This window comes from Mercenaria mercenaria, chromosome 9 (genome assembly GCF_021730395.1).
Source record: "Mercenaria mercenaria strain notata chromosome 9, MADL_Memer_1, whole genome shotgun sequence".
Taxonomy (NCBI): domain Eukaryota; kingdom Metazoa; phylum Mollusca; class Bivalvia; order Venerida; family Veneridae; genus Mercenaria; species Mercenaria mercenaria.
Window position 1 is genome coordinate 32,443,309 of NC_069369.1, and position 18,436 is coordinate 32,461,744.

Consider the following 18,436-nt stretch of genomic DNA (forward strand, 5'->3'; position numbering starts at 1 on the left):
TTAAGTTTTATCTCATTTTGGTTTTCAGAAAATGTTTCTAGAATCCTGTCAGTAAAAGTAAGTTATCGTTTTACATTTATTCATATTTTGATAACACTGTTCTCATGTGTATTGTGACTTTAAAAACTTATTTAGTTCTGTCTTAATGAAGAACATATTATCTTCTTAATAATTATTCATTTTATATATATGTTGAATATAAAATTGTAGTCTGTGAAATAAAAATTTTGAATTTTTTAGGTTATTGATTTATGTCTTACCCTTATTTAAATTCAATTAGTATTTCACATGAAATGCAAATGATTCGTATGTGGAAGGGCTCTTAACAGATATTATTTTGATGAAGACATGATGTCAATCATCCATACGATAGCTCGATTCGGTTGCCCATGGCTAAAACCAAGTTACTAATTGACATATTGCAAATACCATTTTCTATGATGCTGCACCTTTTTAGAAAACCTTGTTTAAATTATTCCGCCTCCATAGCTCAGTGGCTAGAGCGTCTGTCATCTAATCCGGCCGTCGCGAGTTTGAGCGCTGGCGGAGACGGACATATATGTGCCTGCCATGTTGGGGTCAAAATTACATCATGGCGAGTAAAGGCTAAGCGCGGCACGGCACGACGATTAATGGGGCACAATTTCCTTTATTTTTCGTCCATATCCAGTTTTGAGCATGCCTTGAAAATAGCGTTGTCATACAAACAGTGAAGATATTTCCTCATAACAGTGTGAAAATGTTGAAAAGTCAATTTACATTACTTCAAACAAAATTGATAGGTAAGACTAAGTCAAATGGAATTTAATAGTTCCCATTATATATTGATTGACCCTCATACACTTTACTTGAATTTGTTTAGCTCAGATGTCACTGTGTGACAATGTGAGATTTTGTGATCAACTTTTGTCTTGTCTATCAGACTGAGCCAGGCTTTTGACTGAACTCAGTATTATTCCATTTTATAATAAAAACCTTAAAAATCTTCTCAAGTATCACAAGACCCAGAGCTAAATATTTTGGCAAGAAGTTTTTGGGCCTAGTACATCTCTTTCAAAATTGTTCAAATCAGGGACTCGGGTCGTATTGGATCTGCCTAGGGGCTTAAGTTTCACATAGAGTAATATATTAAATCCTATAAAAAAATTTCTTATTTCCTTTAGGCCCAACTATAGATACTTTGTATGTAGCATGGCCTAGTGAATGCCTCTCTTAAAATGCCCCCGATTGTGCTAATGAGCTTGCAAAATCTTACAGAAAAATATTTTAAAATCTTCTCAAAACAATTGCAATGACAAGAGTTAAGATATTTTACATGTAGCATTGGCAAGTGGGACTTTTTAAAAGTTGTTCAAATCAATACCCCGGAGTCAAGATGGTTCCTACTTAAGTTTTATATAGGAAAAACATGATATACTTAAATAGCAAAAACTTTTTTCAGAGCCACAAGGGTAAGAGTTGAAATATTTTGCATGCAAATTAGCAAAATTCATAATGGAGTTCTTTCAAACTTGATTGAATCATCACCCCCGGGCAATATTAGTCTCTCTGTGAATTATTAGAGTTTACAATTACAAATTGTGAATTTTTACTATGACTGTCATAACCCACAAGGTCCAGGTGAGCGATTCAGGACCATATTCAGGACCATATTGGCCCTCTTGTTTATATTGAAATCATAAACAATTGCAGTGAATTCCATATAACCGTGCGTGTAAAAATAAAGAAATATATTTGAAGGCTTCTGGTTTTGTATTTCTTTAACTTCAATGTTTGCCTTGATTTTGTGCCAAATAAATTAACTTGAAGACATAATATAAAAGAAATTGGAGAATAAATTGTTCATACTTGTTGACAGCAACCAATTCCTGAAATTTGCATTTCAAAGTTGTGGAAGTTGACGAAATGTTGACATGTGAACACATACATTTTAAAGCGTTTTAAAAACGGTATTTCATCTAAACCCTTGAAAAAGGTGGGTACCTGTGACATGCCAATCAAACGCAAAATGCGATTCAAAAATTGATTGTGGTCACCTTATGCCACAGACAGACAATCAATTTCCATGTTGTATTAATCGGTATTACTTGTGTATGTGTATGAAACGATATTGACTGTGTTTGGATTAAACAGTTATAGGACTGCTAACTGATAAGTAAGACAATTCTCTGAAGTCCGTTTGATGGATCACTTGATACATGAAACACTTAAAATCAACCCTGAGGGTACAAAAAAGGGTCATTTTGCAACATGTTAAAGCACTAGAAACTCTGGCTACTCTGACATAAGTCCGTTTTATGAATCACTTGATACGTAAAAGAACATAAAAAAATTATCAACCCCGAAAGAACCAAAATAGTCAACAATCTTCTCACACCTTTCCAATAAAGCTTCCGTTCCAAACATAGCTGTGAGGCTCAACTATTATCCTTTACACAAGAAATTTTTGACAATTTCCAATCTGGAAACAAACAGATCTCATTGTAATGTATTTCTCGAAAGCTTTCGACAAGATCGATCATCAACTCCTCTATAAACTCGTGAAACTTTGTGTCTACAGAATCTCTCTATCTGTAGTAGTTGAAGGCTCACATGTTAAAATCCTAATAAAGTCTTGCTACTTGGTTAAAACCCTCTGCCTTAATCTGGGTCAGCCAGATAACCAGAGTTCTGGCTAATCTGGCTATTTATAAATGGCCCAATTGAAAAAAAGTATTAACTTGGAAATTCAGTTTTAAACATGCTTTTTAAAACGAAATAACATATTAAGTTTAAAATCAATTCAGCTAAGGCTGAAAATGTTTTGCGAACACGGACCTGATACTCTCGCGGCTACATCTGGCGACCAGAGTAGCCAGAACATGTTTAAAACCCTAAAAAACTCTTGCTACTCCTGACCAGCCAGAGTAAACCAAGAGCTACTTTAATTAAATCCACTTGAAAATTGTTATTAAAACTTAAAAATTTATCTTAAATATCTATTTAGATATAAAGACATATTAAGTTTCATAATAAATTTTTCAGCTAAGCTGAAAATGTTTTGCGAGCACAGGACCTGGTTACTCTGGCTACTCTGGCTGACCAGAGAAACCAGAACATGTTAAAACCTAGAAACCCTGGCTTTCTGATGAACCTCTGGCTACTCTGTTAGAACAGCCAAGTAACGAAGCAAAAATGATATCCTGGTGACTCGGGCTTCTGTGGCTACTTTGGCTGACCAGAGTAGCCAGAACATGTTAAAAATCTAGAAACTCTGCCTACTCTGGTTGAATTCTGGCTAATATGGCCAGCCAGAGTAACCAAAGTTCTGGCTACTCTTTCTGAACTCTGGCTACTCCGGCCAGCCAGAGTACCAGAGTTCTGGATACAGGCTGAATTCTGGCTACTCTTGCTGAACTCTGGCTACTCTGGCCAGCCAGAGTAACCTGAATTCTGACTTCTCTGGCTGAACTCTGGCTACTCTTGCTGAACTATGGCTACTCTGGCTAGCCGGAGTAACCAGAGTTCTGACTTCTCTGGCTACTCTGGCTGAACTCTGGCTGCTCTGGCTAATTTCACGCACATCAATACACACTGTACTATCGGTTAAGCTCATGCGTTTTACCTTGGTAAGTTTGTACAGGGTTATTAACTACCCAAGAATGAAGTTTAAACCACAATTTGTAAAAGATTTCGCTTCATTTATGCTGGTGTATATTAATGTTAATATTGTCATATTGCACGTGACTTCTGCTTTTAGAATCAAAACAGTATATTTAAACATTGAAGTTGGCGGATTTTAAATTCAAAAAGTCATCAACGTTTTAAGCAGAGGATACTTAGGGTATATTTAAATGTCTGCACGCGGAATCCACAGTTAACTCCACGCCGTACTAATCCCTGTTTAATAAACCTGTTTGCAAAACCTTAATCGACATAAATAGAACTGATAGTTAGATATTTATAGAATGCGATAAATGTAGTATAAATTTGTTGAAATAACGAATTAAATATCTTTTAGTTAAATAACAATTTCGCGGAACACTCTTTTTTGTTGTTTTTTGTTTTGTTTCGAAAGGCATAGAATAGTATTAATCATCAGCAATAAGTGACTAATTAAAAAGAGGAGACTGGATTTTTAACTACGCACATGTGGATGCCGACCACTGTATATAGAAAACATAGAGATGTATGAACAACATGTTGATTACACAGGGAAAATTCTGTCAAGATCTTTCTTCAAGAAGTTGATGCTCGTAGGCGTGTTGCTGGGTAAGTTTTGTTCTTTTCTTGATTTCTTTTCTATTTGATCCAGCTAATTGGTAACATTCGTTTATTCAATTGTGGCTACTTCAGATTTTTTCTTATAGATATTGTAATTTTTTTTAGAGATCCAAATACGATTTGTACATCGTTCTTAGGACAACCATGTGTGATTGTAACACTTTTTGAAATGTAAACGGTGTCTTCAATAAGATTAATACAATTGCTAAGAATAATCTTCCGTTTCTCATGTTTTCACCTAACTTGTTATTGAAACTATTTTCTTGTCAGTTTCTATAATCTTTTACATGGAAATATTGATTTCATTTTCATCAGCCAACAAATACGTTATTTTTGGTCATCAAAGTAGCCACTTATTACAATAGAAAATACCATATAAAATAGTTTTTGACTTCACGTGAAGCTACGACTGGAAGAACAAAGTAAGTGGGGGTAATTATTTATATTGTGGTAAAAGGACATCATACAGATGAATATTTTATGTATAAATTAAAGTTTATTTCAATTAAAATTAATGGACGTTTGATAAAATGTTTTAACCGTTATTAAATTTCGTATTACGTGAGCTTGAAGAACATTAGTTTCAAAGACAAATAATGGTAGAAAAAGCACAATTCGCTGTACTTGTTTTTATTTCATTGGGCTTTGTCGTTATCCACTCTTTAAGCATTTCTAAAATTCAGTAAAATTGAAAAAATGGGTACTTTATAATGTACAAACATATAATATCCCACTTAATGTTATTGAGATTTCAGGTCTTACATGTTACTATGAATATAAGGTGATAGCAGTATTAGAGTAGTATAAATGTCACTTACAAATCTCTTCCATTTTTACATGTTGGCATAATTACTCCACTATCTATTTTCTATGGAAAATTTGTATTTAAGGACACGTCACGGCTGAGATAGTTTAGCATTATTGCAATACACAATCGGTATTAAAATTGTGTTTCTAATACATGTGCTCATTAGATAAATCCTCAATATCTATGAGAAAATAAGGGATGTGTTTTGTATATATTCTTATATAGTTTTTATTCACGAGTTGTAAGCTACAATATAGAATACCCATTTTAAGAAAATCAAACTGGAAATTAGAAATAGCAGAAAAAATTTAATTAGGTCATGAGTGATCATATACCTGTCAAAATTTGTCATTAGTTTTCACGAGCTGTCAAAATTATTTTTCTCTCTCTATTCTGCAAATGCATTTTTTTTGTAAGTATTTTGGTCGGGTATTGTAGTGTCTAACTTACTTTACATTCCACATTAATATTTGTGCTTGAAATTGCTTTATTGTGCTCACCGAAGTCACGTACGAATTTCTATTGTTTTAGTTTAGTGTCTCTTATAAAGGTACCAAACCTCAATATTAGGATGTAAGAAGTGTTCCTTTCTGGTAGACAAAGGAAAGAACTGAATATTCTTTAGTTTTTTGTTATTCACCGGAAATTCAAAACGTGGCATCACCTTAAATCTACAAAAAAAAACGTGAAGATTTTAAAAAAAGTAGTTTGCTGATTTAATGACACAGAAATGCTTCAAAACTAAAGAAAATATGTTTGGGTGACTTTGCATCTAAGAAATTAGAAAAAATAAAAACTTGTGAATTCTGATATTTTTTAGATTTTTTGTTTTCAATTTATAATTCCTAAATAATTTAAGCTGTTGTGCTATACCGTTCTTAGTTGTAGCTTAACATTATATTATTAACGATAACCTGATTGGCAGGTAATATCATTTTCAACCAGTGGAAATTTCATCTAATCTTTAAAACAAAAAGGTAACAACTCTGTAAAACAGCGAGATATCGATTTCTAAAGACGAAGACTAAATTAAAGAGAGTTTGAGATTTCAACCTTTGCCTTCCCCTTCAACGTCTCTCATATATATTTGGGGTAAAACGTCACCGATATGCGTGTATTTTATTTACACCTGACGTTGCTACTAAAGTTTTCCATGTAATATCAAGTAAGCCTAAGACTTCTCTTTATTACTATGTGAAATAAAAAGCTATGTTTCAGGAGTTCTGCTTTTTAAGTTATTCGATTATCCATATGTATAATTAGACTAAATTTGATGCGAAACACTATCAATAGGTATAAAAATAATGAAGTTTTGTATGGCTAATAATTTTAACTATATACATTGAATTGAACCCGGAAGCATGAAGTTATCAACTCATTTTGAGAAGCATTGAGATTTCGTTCAAGCTTTAACTTCTACGGCTTATTTGTGTCCTCAGGCGGTATCGATTATACCAGATGGGCATTTTTGTCGTATGAAATGAAGTTTTGTACGTCCGAAGATGTGCTATCACGAAAGTCAAAACTTCAGTCTTTTTTTTCATCTACTCTGTCCACATACTCGGCATCAAAGACTAAAATCTGGATGGAGGCACATGGCAGGGCAGTCATTTTACTTGAAAAATAAATAATTATGCTCGATTATCATTTGGTGGAACATTTTATTTTCACTTCCAGATAAAAACAATCCGTTTCTGTCTGACACTTTATACGAGTGTAGCGTTTTAAGTATAAACATACATAAAATGGCACTAGTAAGACGGAAAATTCTTCTGAGGTAGCCGACAATTTCAGATCTATGATATCATGATGCAAGAAGTTTCCTGGTAGCCGTAAGGGATATCTCTATTCTTTACATGCACGGACCCAGTGCCCGGCAGAGGGACATTGCGGGTCAATCAATTCCCCCTTCGATTCTTACATTTTACAAAGAAAATCGGTCTTGAAACTCGGAGTGATCCCCGCACCATCCCCCCCCCTCAACCCCCACCCCACGAAATAGGTGACATCCTCTTTAAAGTTGGTGTCCCCCTAACCGAAATTCCTGGATCTGCCTATGCTTTACTTACTTATAAAAAAAGTATATTCAAACAAATACACGTATATGCCCACATGTTATTTTGTGCGACATTTCCGTCTCCAACCAAAATGTCTTGACTGTTTCGCTATACACATGGTGACTTGGCACGATTATATCGTGCTGTCTGAGAGTTTCGCATAATACAGAGTTATGCAGTGTGTTACGATGCCAAAACGTATGATATCAAGGGAGTATCTTACATTTGTTTCATTTCGCTTGTAAAATGTATTCATAACTTGTGTATATTTGCTCATGATATCAACATATCTTTTAAAAGGTTAGATTTTCATCAGGTACATTGTTTATGAGTGTCTACAAGTATAACGCGTCTTTTAAGGAATTCGATGTACAAAATACCAATTTAAAGTGAAAAAAACTTGAAGTAAAAACTATGAAATACTAGTCAACAGCTTGACGGATGAATCTGTCCTTTATATTTTATGATCCTGCCTATTGTGTTTGCTTTATCGCATATATTTAACTTAATTTCAAAGTATTTCGACAAATGCATTTGTAATAGTTGGTGTTTCATGTTTTTGTTTGAAAAATATTAACTGCATCATTTTTCAAGAACACTATCAACAATAAAATACATTGATATGATTATCATTTTCATTTCCTCTCATGTATGATTTACAACCGTAAATTGTATACTGACATCATTTTATATAAAATTTAAATGTTTGGAGCAACACTAACGAGTTTTTTTTACATTGTTCACATTGTTTTGCTTTTTTTTATCGTAATTGCACTAATATCCATGCGATAATTATATTAATTGAAATGTTTTTTATTTAATTTTCGTTTTAAAAACCTCTTGTAAAAGCCCTGCCCTTTTGGACAATTGATATCAAAATGCACGAAAAAAACGATCATAGTTACGGATAAATTGAATGGGCGGATTAAATAAAGTAAGGTTCATTTTAAAGTTTGAAATCTCAAGGAATTTTAATCGAACTTCAACTTCATACGTTAACTTCGCAAGAGAAGTTGAAGGGAAAGGCGAAGGTTGAAATCTCAAACTATCTAATAGCCAGCATATGAAAAGCGTTTCGACTCAGTTCATGCAAAACATTTTTACAAGCTGTAGATAAAGAAAATAAAAATGAAAATGAGAAATATATATCACATTGCTTTAAGTTGCTTTCAGTCTAGCATATAATTATTTTATTTTGAGAACACACATATTTTTTTACACGAGGATAAGTATGAACATATTAGTTATTTGACACAGTTGTTTAATACCTAAATCACAGGATACGTATATTTATTATGAAGCACAATAATCTATAATTTAGCATATTAATTATATGTATTAACATTTCATACGCCCATTTTTAGAAAAACGGGAGGTATGATCTGATGGCGCGTGCGTCATAATTTCTATCCGCAGTATAAGTTTATAACCATTAGAGAAGTTGACTTTAAACTTCGCGTAATGACAGATGCCGTTAAGATGATGTAGGTCAAAGGTAAAGGTCACAAAATGAGAGAAAATGTCAAAACCATAATATTTTGTTTTCAGGGCATACCAAAATAACAATGCAAGATATTGACTTTAAACTTGATATGTAACCAGGTCTTGAGGTCAATGGTCAATGTCACAAATTGAACTAAAGAGTAACAAGAAATTTCTTTAAAAAGACAAACAGAGGTAATAAGGTTTGGCGCATGGAAAAATTCACAATTTAACCGAATGTACGGATAGAAAAGATTTGGATATGCATGTTTGAAAACGTGATTCATTTGCAAATATTTCAACTTGGCAGTAAATTTAAATGATCAATAGGTATCCTTTCAGTGATAGAAGGTCAAAATGATTTGACGTCCTGGCAAATTCTGAAATAATTTCGTGTTGGAAAAATTAAGTAAACCCACTAGCAAATATCTCGAACCGCATACATTGGTTGGACTAGAAATAAAAAATCCAGAACTTGGAAAATCACTAGGGGCCCCAACAATTCCTAATAACTTTTTCCCATTTAATAGAACTTAAAGCAAAAATTCAAGTTGAAGTCTGTTGAATATTTGCAGTTTGGGAGAACTTCAATAACAGTTACTGTTGAAATAATTTTATTGTGGTAAAGATATAGGTAAATACTTACATATAAAATGGAATAGAGACTTTTCAAACTAATTTGCATCTAAACTCTTACCTAATCCCAACTGCTACACATGTGAACAAATCGCATATTCGAACCGTGCGCAAAGCTGTTATTATCATTATTTATTATTTAGTATCATCTACAATGTAAAGATTGCATACTTATTAGGCAATGATTGAAACGTTAACACACACATTTAAGATGTACTAGTTTTTTGTTGTAATCGTTTATGAAATCTTCGTCAGAGTTTAATTTAATGCATGACTTCTGCATCCGAATTTTGACAGCATTTTAATAAATGTATCTACCCACACATTGCACATATTTTAAGTTTTCTCGCGCGAAACGTAACTTTTTCTAGTTACTGTAAACAACATCTAATATTTGCAAACTACGTAAATTGCTAATGATATTTTGGTATCTAGATTTGGATATAGATTGATAGATTTAATTGCAACCATGAATCAATCTCAATATCACGCAAAGAGTGTTACATTTAGCGTAACATTTTTCTTTCTTTCTCAACATCGGCTGATAATTTTTGTTCTGCTGCTGCTCTCTTGATTTACCAATAAAACAAATTTTACGACATGCCCAATACATCGAGGTTTAATGGACATACATAGTATTATGTTGGTATGTTTGTAGAAAAGAGCGCTCGGTCGTTGCCGTAGAAACTTGCATGTACAATAGATCTGTTGGGTATGACGACGCACCAGCACAAATTTAGGTCATGCTTTGATGGTGGAGGAAGACCTCAGGTGCCGCTCTGTGCATTATTTCATGACGGGCGGCCATAGAACCACCGACCTTCTGTAAGCCAGCTGGATGGCTTCCTCACATGATATGAATCTCTATCGCAAAATTATACCCCTGAAGTGATGCTCTAAATCATGTATATTAAAAATATAAATCATTGGCTAGACATTTTGTACTAGTTATAAATATTTATACTTTGTTTAGTTAATAATGATTTTGTCTTATTTTAAACCTGTTGCATATAGTACTGTTAATTGCATGTTTACGTAAACTAAACGTAAACGTAGTAATTGTTCTTATTACATACCCGATTCTATTCCCCGTTATGTTAAACTGGTACCGGAAACGTCAATATTTTTCCATACACTGACGCCTGAGTTTCATATCGGGTGCGTGACGTAATTCAGTGCGTGTTGTTGCACTATTTTTAGCTCACCTGAGCAATGCTCAGGTGAGTTTTTCTGATCGCTCGATGTCCGGCGTCCGTCGTCTGTCGTCTGTCTGTCTATCTGTCAACATTTAGATTGTGTATGCGATAGAGGCTGTATTTGTCAACTGATCTTCATGAATTTTGGTCAGAATAATAACCTTGATCAAATCTAGGCCAAGTTCGAAAATGGATCATCTGGGGTCAAAAACTAGGTCACTAGGTCAAATAAAATAAAACCTTGTGTATGCGATAGAGGCTGTATTTTTCAATTAATCTTCATGAAAATTGGTCAGAATAATAACCTTGATGAAATCTAGGTCGAGTTTAAAAATGGATTATCTAGGGTTAAAAACTAGGTCACTAGGTCAAATCAAAGAAAAACATTGTGTATGCAAATAGAGGCGGGTTATTTTTTAATTTAATTCTTCATGAGTGTTGGTCAAATGATTGCCTTGATGAAATCTAGGCCAAGTTTGAAAATGGGTTATCTCGGGTCAAAAACTAGGTCACTAGGTCAAAGCGAAGAAAAACCTTGTGTATGCGATAGAGGCTGTATTTTTCAATTAATCTTCATGAATATTGGTCAGAATAATAACCTTGATGAAATCTAGGCCGAATTTACAAATGGATTATCTAGGCTCAAAAATTAGGTCACTAGATCAAATCAAAGAAAAACATTGTGTATGCGATAGAGGCTGTATTTTTCAATTAATCTTCATGAGTGTTGGTCAGAATGATTGCCTTGATGAAATCTAGGCCGAGTTTGAAAATGGGTCATCTGGGTCAAAAACTAGGTCACTAGGTCAAAGCGAAGAAAAACCTTGTGCATGCAATAGAGGCTGTATTTTTGAATTAATCATCATGAAATTTGGTCAGAATGATTACCTTGATGAAATTTAGGTCAAGTTCAAATATGGGTTATCTGGGTCAATAAGTCGGTCACTAGGTCAAATCAAAGTAAAATTTTATGTATGCGAAAGAGGCTATATTTTTCAATTGATCTTCCTGAAATTAAGTCAGAATGATTGCCTTGATACAATCTAGGTCAAGTTTGAATATGGGTCATCCGAGTTCAAAAACTAGGTCACTAGGTCAAATTAAAGAAAAACCTTATGTCTGCGATAGAGGCTGTATTTTTTAATTGATATTCATGAAATTTCCTCAGAATGATTGCCTTGATCAAATCTACGTTGAGTTTGATTATGGGTCATTGGACTCAAAAAGTAGGTCACTAGGTCAAATTAAAGAAAATCCTTCTGTATGCGATAGAGGCTGTATTTTTCAATTAATCTTCATGAAATTTGGTCAGAATGATTGCCTTGATGAAATCTAGGTCGAGTTTGAACAGGGGTTTCATCTGTGTCAAAAACTAGGTCACTAGGTCAAATTTAAAGGAAAAATCTTGGTTTTGCGATTAGAGCTGTTATTACAATTGATTTTTTATGAAATTTGGTCAGGATGATTGCCTTAATGAAATCTAGGTAGACTTTGAATATGGGTCATCTGGGGTCAGAAACTAGATCACTTGGTCAAATCAAAGAAAAAAATTGTGTATGTGATAGAGGCTGTATTTTTCAATTGATATTCATGAAATTTGGTCAGAATGATTGCCGTGATAAAATCTAGGGTTAAAACTAGGTCACTAGGTCATATCTAAGAAAATGCTTGTTTAATCTCAAGAGACCAACTTTTTGGTCCAATCTTAATGAAAATTGGTCAGAATATTTGTCACTTTGTTTTACACTGTTATGGTGTGTTTCTTAGGGTTGCAACGTAGGGCCATCTTAGCCCTCTTGTTTTCTATTTAGTTCAGTATTGTCAATCCTATTCAGGCCATTGAACAAAATTATTAGATTTACATTATATTTATACGTGTAGATGCGTATGTAAAAAAAAGGTTATTATCTTTGCATCGGGAAATATGCACTGGTTCTTCAGCGGAAGAATATTGCGCTCCTAAAGTCGGGCAATATTTCCGCTGAAGAACTCGTGCATATTTCCCGATACAAAGATAATAACCTATAAATATTTTCAAATGTAAAATTCGGATCTATAGTGCAACAAATTTTCCGATATGCCCAAATTCAATACATCGAGGTTTAATGGACATACATAGCAATGTGTTGGTATGTTTGTTGAAACGAATGCTCGGTCGTTGCCGTAGAAACTTGCATGCACAGTAGATTTGTTGGGTACAACGAAGCACCGACACAAATTTAAGTCTTATGGGAACTTTCTAGCTTTGATGATGTAGGAAGACCCCGGCTGCCCCTCCGTGCATTATTTCATCACGGGCGGCCACCTGGGTAGAATCACCGGCCCCTTTCCCTAAGCCAAATTTAATGGCTTCTCACAGATGTGCACAATAGAATCTCTTTTTTGTCAGAGTATCGCAAACTGTTTCCTTAATTGATCTCTTATATTTAAACTTCTTACCATTTCAGGGTTTATCTGCATATTTTTCCAGGCATTATACACTTGCATTGTTTGGGAAAGTTTCTACTTAAGTTTGCCACCTCTTTTACAGAAAAAGTTTGACAAAGGAATATTATTTTTACAAGAAATTTACGATTACAAATTTAGAAAGTTCTATTCTTAAAATATTAATTGCATGATTTTCTGTCATAGAATCCTTTTATACATTGTAGTTTTCAGTGATACTTCAACAGAAATCTAGTACATACAGTTCACGATTTATATTTCGCAGTCAAAAAAAAAAGACTGTAGTGATTCGTGCACATTATTTGTAGTAATCTTACTAATTCTTGTTCAGCAAACACAACTCTTTCAAATGATACCAAAAGACATGGAGTCACAAGCATCAAAATGTTAAATATTTGTGGATCGGATACCTTAAACATTAACTTGTAATTTGAAAGGTGGTTTTATTGCCGAATATTCAATGTTGCCGACTTCAAATAACTTTCGCCTCGGCGTAGTCACTAATGTGTGTTCAAAACCCAGCTTGGGTGTATAAGTCATCGTGTGAGTCTTACAGAATGACATTTTTTCCACCTAGATATCCGCTCTTTTTCGAAACAATGGTTTGATGGACTCCGAGGGTATCCTTAACAGAATCAAAAACTGTAATAGTCTCAATGTAGTTTGGACTGTGCTTCTATGATTCTGAAAACAAAATATTATGTCATTTTAATTTATTATTAAGCTTGCCATCGGTTTGTTTGTTAGGTCTTATTCTTTTCAGTTTCACTTAAAAAGGGATTCAATAACATACAAATTAACACCGAGCTATCATAATTTTTTGAACAGGAAAAGTATTTTTATAAAGGCTTTTAAATCTAATGATACGATCGTATTTTATTTTCTTATCTAACAATTTCAGTTAAACTACTCATAACAAATCAATTATCATACGTCCACTATTTACTAATAAAAAATAAGGGTTTTTAGATTTTAAATATGTGGTGTAATTCCGGAGTAAAACGGAAAATTTGTACCCCAAGGAAAAGCCTATTCCAAGAATAGAATTTGAGCGATGTGATTAAATATCTTCATTGAATGAATTTTGTTTTATAGCAATGGAAACGAATTAATATTTGTAAAGTAACCTATCTATAACAACTGTTTGTTATTTTTTTATCCAGCCGTTCCTTTATCTTTCATCTTTGCGGAACTGTTGACAAAACGTATTGAGACAACTAAAGCAGTGAAAGAAAGCCGAATGGGTCAACGGAAGATACCAAATACCACTTCCAATGTTCAAAAGACACGCAAGAGAAACTCTAAATCGAAATATAAAGGAGCTAGATACGAAACAGAAGACATGTCCATGAAACATCTCGAAACAAAATACGTGAACAAATCACATATTCGATGTGATGGCGATAGGAGTTCGAAAGAAACCATATATTACGGGACGGACTACGGAAGTGACTATATCAAAACTAAATATGTAAGTACATGTGTCTTATTAAGTTTGCATTTTTGTTTTTTTGTTTCTGTTGGGCTTATCCTCACACCGACAGAATTATAGAGCATATGACGACTTTCCAGCTTTGGTGGAGAAGGAACACCAAGATGCCCCTCTGTACATATATCAACGCCGCGAGTGTGTTATATTTTCTGGTCCTTTGGGATCATGATGTCCATACAAAATGTGTAATGTGTTCCGCTCGGGTCGGTGCTAGAGGGCGCGAGAGGTGTTGCACATTTCATTACCTCATTCATTTTATTAAAGTGTGTCGTGTGGCGGCTGTAGAAAGTGTCCCCATACTTGGAATCCCTGTTATAATATTTTTTGTCATTTGGGATCATAAGGTCCATTCGACATGTGTAATAGAGTTCCACTTTTGTTGGTGCTAGGGGGATAGGGGTTGGTGCGGGTGAGAGGTGTTGCACATTTCATTACATCTCATGAACAGACTTAGTCAAACCTAGTTTGCTATTATTCTTCTTGGTTGCATTATTTCCTTCCAAAGGGTATTTTTACAGATTTTATTGAACCAACATTTGGGCAAGTGATTTAAAGCAGCGGCCTTAACCACCCCCATGAAAGCACCCCATCCCTCCGATCACCATTGTAATGCATTTCATTGAAGCTTTTTATCTTGTTAAACCAGTCCTTGATGAGGTGTCTACAGTATAGGAGTCAATAGAAAACCCGATTTCTAAAAATGTTAAGAAAAAACGTCTTCACTGCCGTTGTGAGCGACTAAATTTTATCGAGGCAAATGAGTATGCGCATTTGTGTGGCCGTTGGACAAATGAATGGTAAATGCATAGCGCCTACGTGGAGAAGAGTGGGGGTGTGCCCCCATCATCTCAAGCAGGTTTGGGGTTGTGGGTACTCCCTAACAAAACACAAAGAATGTGACATGAAATAACACAATCATGGAAACAGCTATTTAGGGTTGTGTAATCGCTGTCGCCTCATTGACAACCCTCATCTTGTAGTCTCAAGTTGAATTTGACGTCTGATTTTTACCAAAGTGTTTTATGAATAATTGGGAATTCCATTTTCATCGACGTCACAAACGACCTCAGCAATAATAAAATGTGATTTTTTTACGTTACATACGTGCCATACCACAATTATTTTGACAGTTGCATGATATTTGTGAGTTTTTGACTGATGAAATTATACATAGTGGGTAATTTAAATCCACACCATGTTTTTTTAAAGACCCTGTGTAAAGTTCCCGATTTCCAGGGTATTTATGACATTCTAACATGCAACTACCTTCTTGTGTTTGTCCTTTGACAGCCCTTTCTCTTTCTTGTCTTTCTACAATCATTCACTCTGGTTAACCATTTGTCCTTAACGTAGGTTTTCGCATTATCGAGTTTGGACTTTTTATCGATTTCGTTTGTTATCAGTTTAACTGCAAGCTGAAGTAAACCACCGGTCGTTTTAGGTTTAGATGGCGGCATTTTATTATATTTAAACATTTTGCTCAGAGTCATGGAATATTCCCATTTGAAGAATGGGGGGAAATCATTATTGGTGCTTTCTAGGACCCATATAAAGAATATTAAGAGCTCGATTTTTTTCAAATGAACGGACTGAGTTATCAAATATCGCTTTCTAAAAAACTTATAGAAAGTCGTCAAAGAGTTCCTAACTTAAAAGTTAAAAGTGGTACCACATTTGTTTTAACATTCTGTCACTTTTTCAGATAATGCACAAGTTGTGTAATGAAAATGGACAAAGACTTTCAGCTAAACAACGCGCAGGTCTTGTCAAAGAAAGATGTCAAACATTTCTGAAGGAAAACAATATACGACTTTATCCAAATGCAAAATATAGATTAAATGGAGACTTTTGGATAAGTCGCAGTTATAACTTTACAATTTGTTTAAATTGTAAAGTGGCTTCGACAAACACTAGACGCATGATTTACGCTCTTGACAACAATTTTACTGGTGATATTAACAAAATTACATTGCGTACGGTGCGTATGTACGAAAAAAATTGCATGGATAATTTCCAGAAACTTATGTCTGAGAAAAAAGGTATGAGAGTAATGATGGTAAGAGAACCACTAGAAAGGTTACTATCTGCATATAGAGATAGACTTGCTTATGCGAAGCACATTATCAAAGACCCTTCGGTTTCATTTAAAGAATATCTGCAACTTACTTTATATGAAAACACTAAAACCATAAACAGACATTTATATCCGTATTTTGAAAGGTGTCGGCCGTGTGAAATGCAGTATGACTTTATAATTCTCCATAAATATTTTCACGATGATATTAAAACTTTGTTGCAACTCATCGGTGCCAGTGGAAAAATTGATATACCAAAGAGAAATTTCACGGGTTACACTTCTGAATCAAGTGATCAGCTGTTGAAACTGTATTTTAGCAAAGTTCCAAATGATCTGATACATAAATTGTGGGAAAAATATTACAAAGACTATTATATATTTGGCTTTCCTTATCCGTCACATCTGATGAACTGAACAGGCTAAATTTTGCCATTTTTATTCTCAAATTCCAAAGCTAGAAGCAGTTTTGCGCAACAGAAGCTGAGATGTTATTTAGCCTATGTTTAGACTTCTATGTAATATATTGAAGGGAAATAACTTCATGCACATTGGCAATATTACGGAAGAAAAACCATTATGTTTGAAAATCAGAATTTAACAGATATTTTGATGTTTTTACTTTTTAAAATGAATATATGTTTAAGCACAAAGGCATGTGTAGCACTGTCATATTCTTAAAAGAACGATTAACACAGACAATTTCTAAAAAAGTACTTTTATGACTGGCAAGTTCTTAAAGTTAACGTATCACTTTAATTATATCCAGGGGGCAAAATAATGCATCAGCCTTATATACAAGTGATAATGTTATCAAGAGAAAACATTCTATCATCCATTGATCTTGTTATAAAAGTGTAAACCTTTTCAGTCAACAACAATGTTTTAAAAAACATACTTTATGACCATTTTTCTAATGTCAGGCACAGAGGTCGAGGATTCAGATCCCGCGGGATACTTTACTTGAGTACTGGTCAAAAATCCATGAAACAGTCTTAGAGCATTTAGTTGATAAAAAATCTTAAAAGAAAACTGTTAATTAAACTGAACAAACAAAAATATAGAACTCTTATTACTGGTTCGATTTTTCAAATTTTGAGTATGGCAATTTTTTATCGAGAAGTTTTATATCATTTCTACATTAATAGGCGAGGACTTTTAGCATCGATTATCATCTGAATTGCTTTTTCACGCATAAACTGCTCCCAGTGAGGGTTCAATCCATTAAAATGAGGGCCAGTGATTCTGAGTCAACAAAATACACCTATCATTTTCGTCATTTTATCTACCACAAAAAGTAAACTTCAAGACTTCCAAGTAGGAATAACAGACAAAAGGGTTGTTCACGTTGATATTTGAAGGAAGACAATATGCAGTTAAGGACATTAATGCATAAAAATTTACATACTGCTATGTTTCGGCCCAGCCGTAATTGGATGGGATTTACTTTTTGATTTCCCGCGGTATGTTAACGATTTGAATGCAAGTCAAATTTCTATAAATCTAAGCTTGTAACCAGTCTCCTGGTAAAATCTAGTGCTAATTAACCAAATAAACGGATACGTTTTGTATACCAAAGCTGAATGGAGATCTGCTTATTCCGTACACTTAACTCATAAAATAAACTACCTCTAGTTAAATGTGCAACACACCTTGTATTTGTAATAAATCTAAATAAAAGTTTGAGTAACAGTGACAATATCCACAAATCAATCATTAAGGCACAATCAGCCTTCTTTTCACTGATGTCTGTTGGAATCACACCAAAAGTGCCTAATCCACACATATCTGCAAGCTTAGTGCAAAAACCTGTTATACCTACCTTACTATACGGATGTGAATTACGGAGTGATATCACATACGTTGAAATTATAAAACTAAGAACTCTACAAAACCGTTGGTCGAAAATCATCCAAGGTATGAGCACACGAACAAGAACAGACAGGTGCTTAAGTATGCTAGGCTGGCTCAATATTGAACTAG

General features: G+C 34.1%; 1 protein-coding gene across 5 annotated transcripts in view; it reads left to right on the top strand.

Annotated features, from left to right (window-relative positions):
- Positions 1–3,706: 3,706 nt before the first annotated feature.
- LOC123546862 (carbohydrate sulfotransferase 14-like) overlaps positions 3,707–18,436 on the top strand; it is a 78,346-nt gene continuing 63,616 nt past the window's right edge. For 4 of the 5 annotated variants that reach the window (XM_053551162.1, XM_053551166.1, XM_053551164.1 and 1 more), the window contains exons 1-2: positions 3,707–4,251; positions 14,051–14,358. In XM_053551162.1, coding sequence (XP_053407137.1) covers positions 4,167–4,251; positions 14,051–14,358 — 393 coding nt within the window. In that variant the 5' untranslated portion in view covers positions 3,707–4,166. Of the gene's footprint in view, positions 4,252–14,050; positions 14,359–16,081; positions 18,038–18,436 lie in introns of those variants that run through there. The other variant, XM_053551163.1, reaches the window with a different exon arrangement.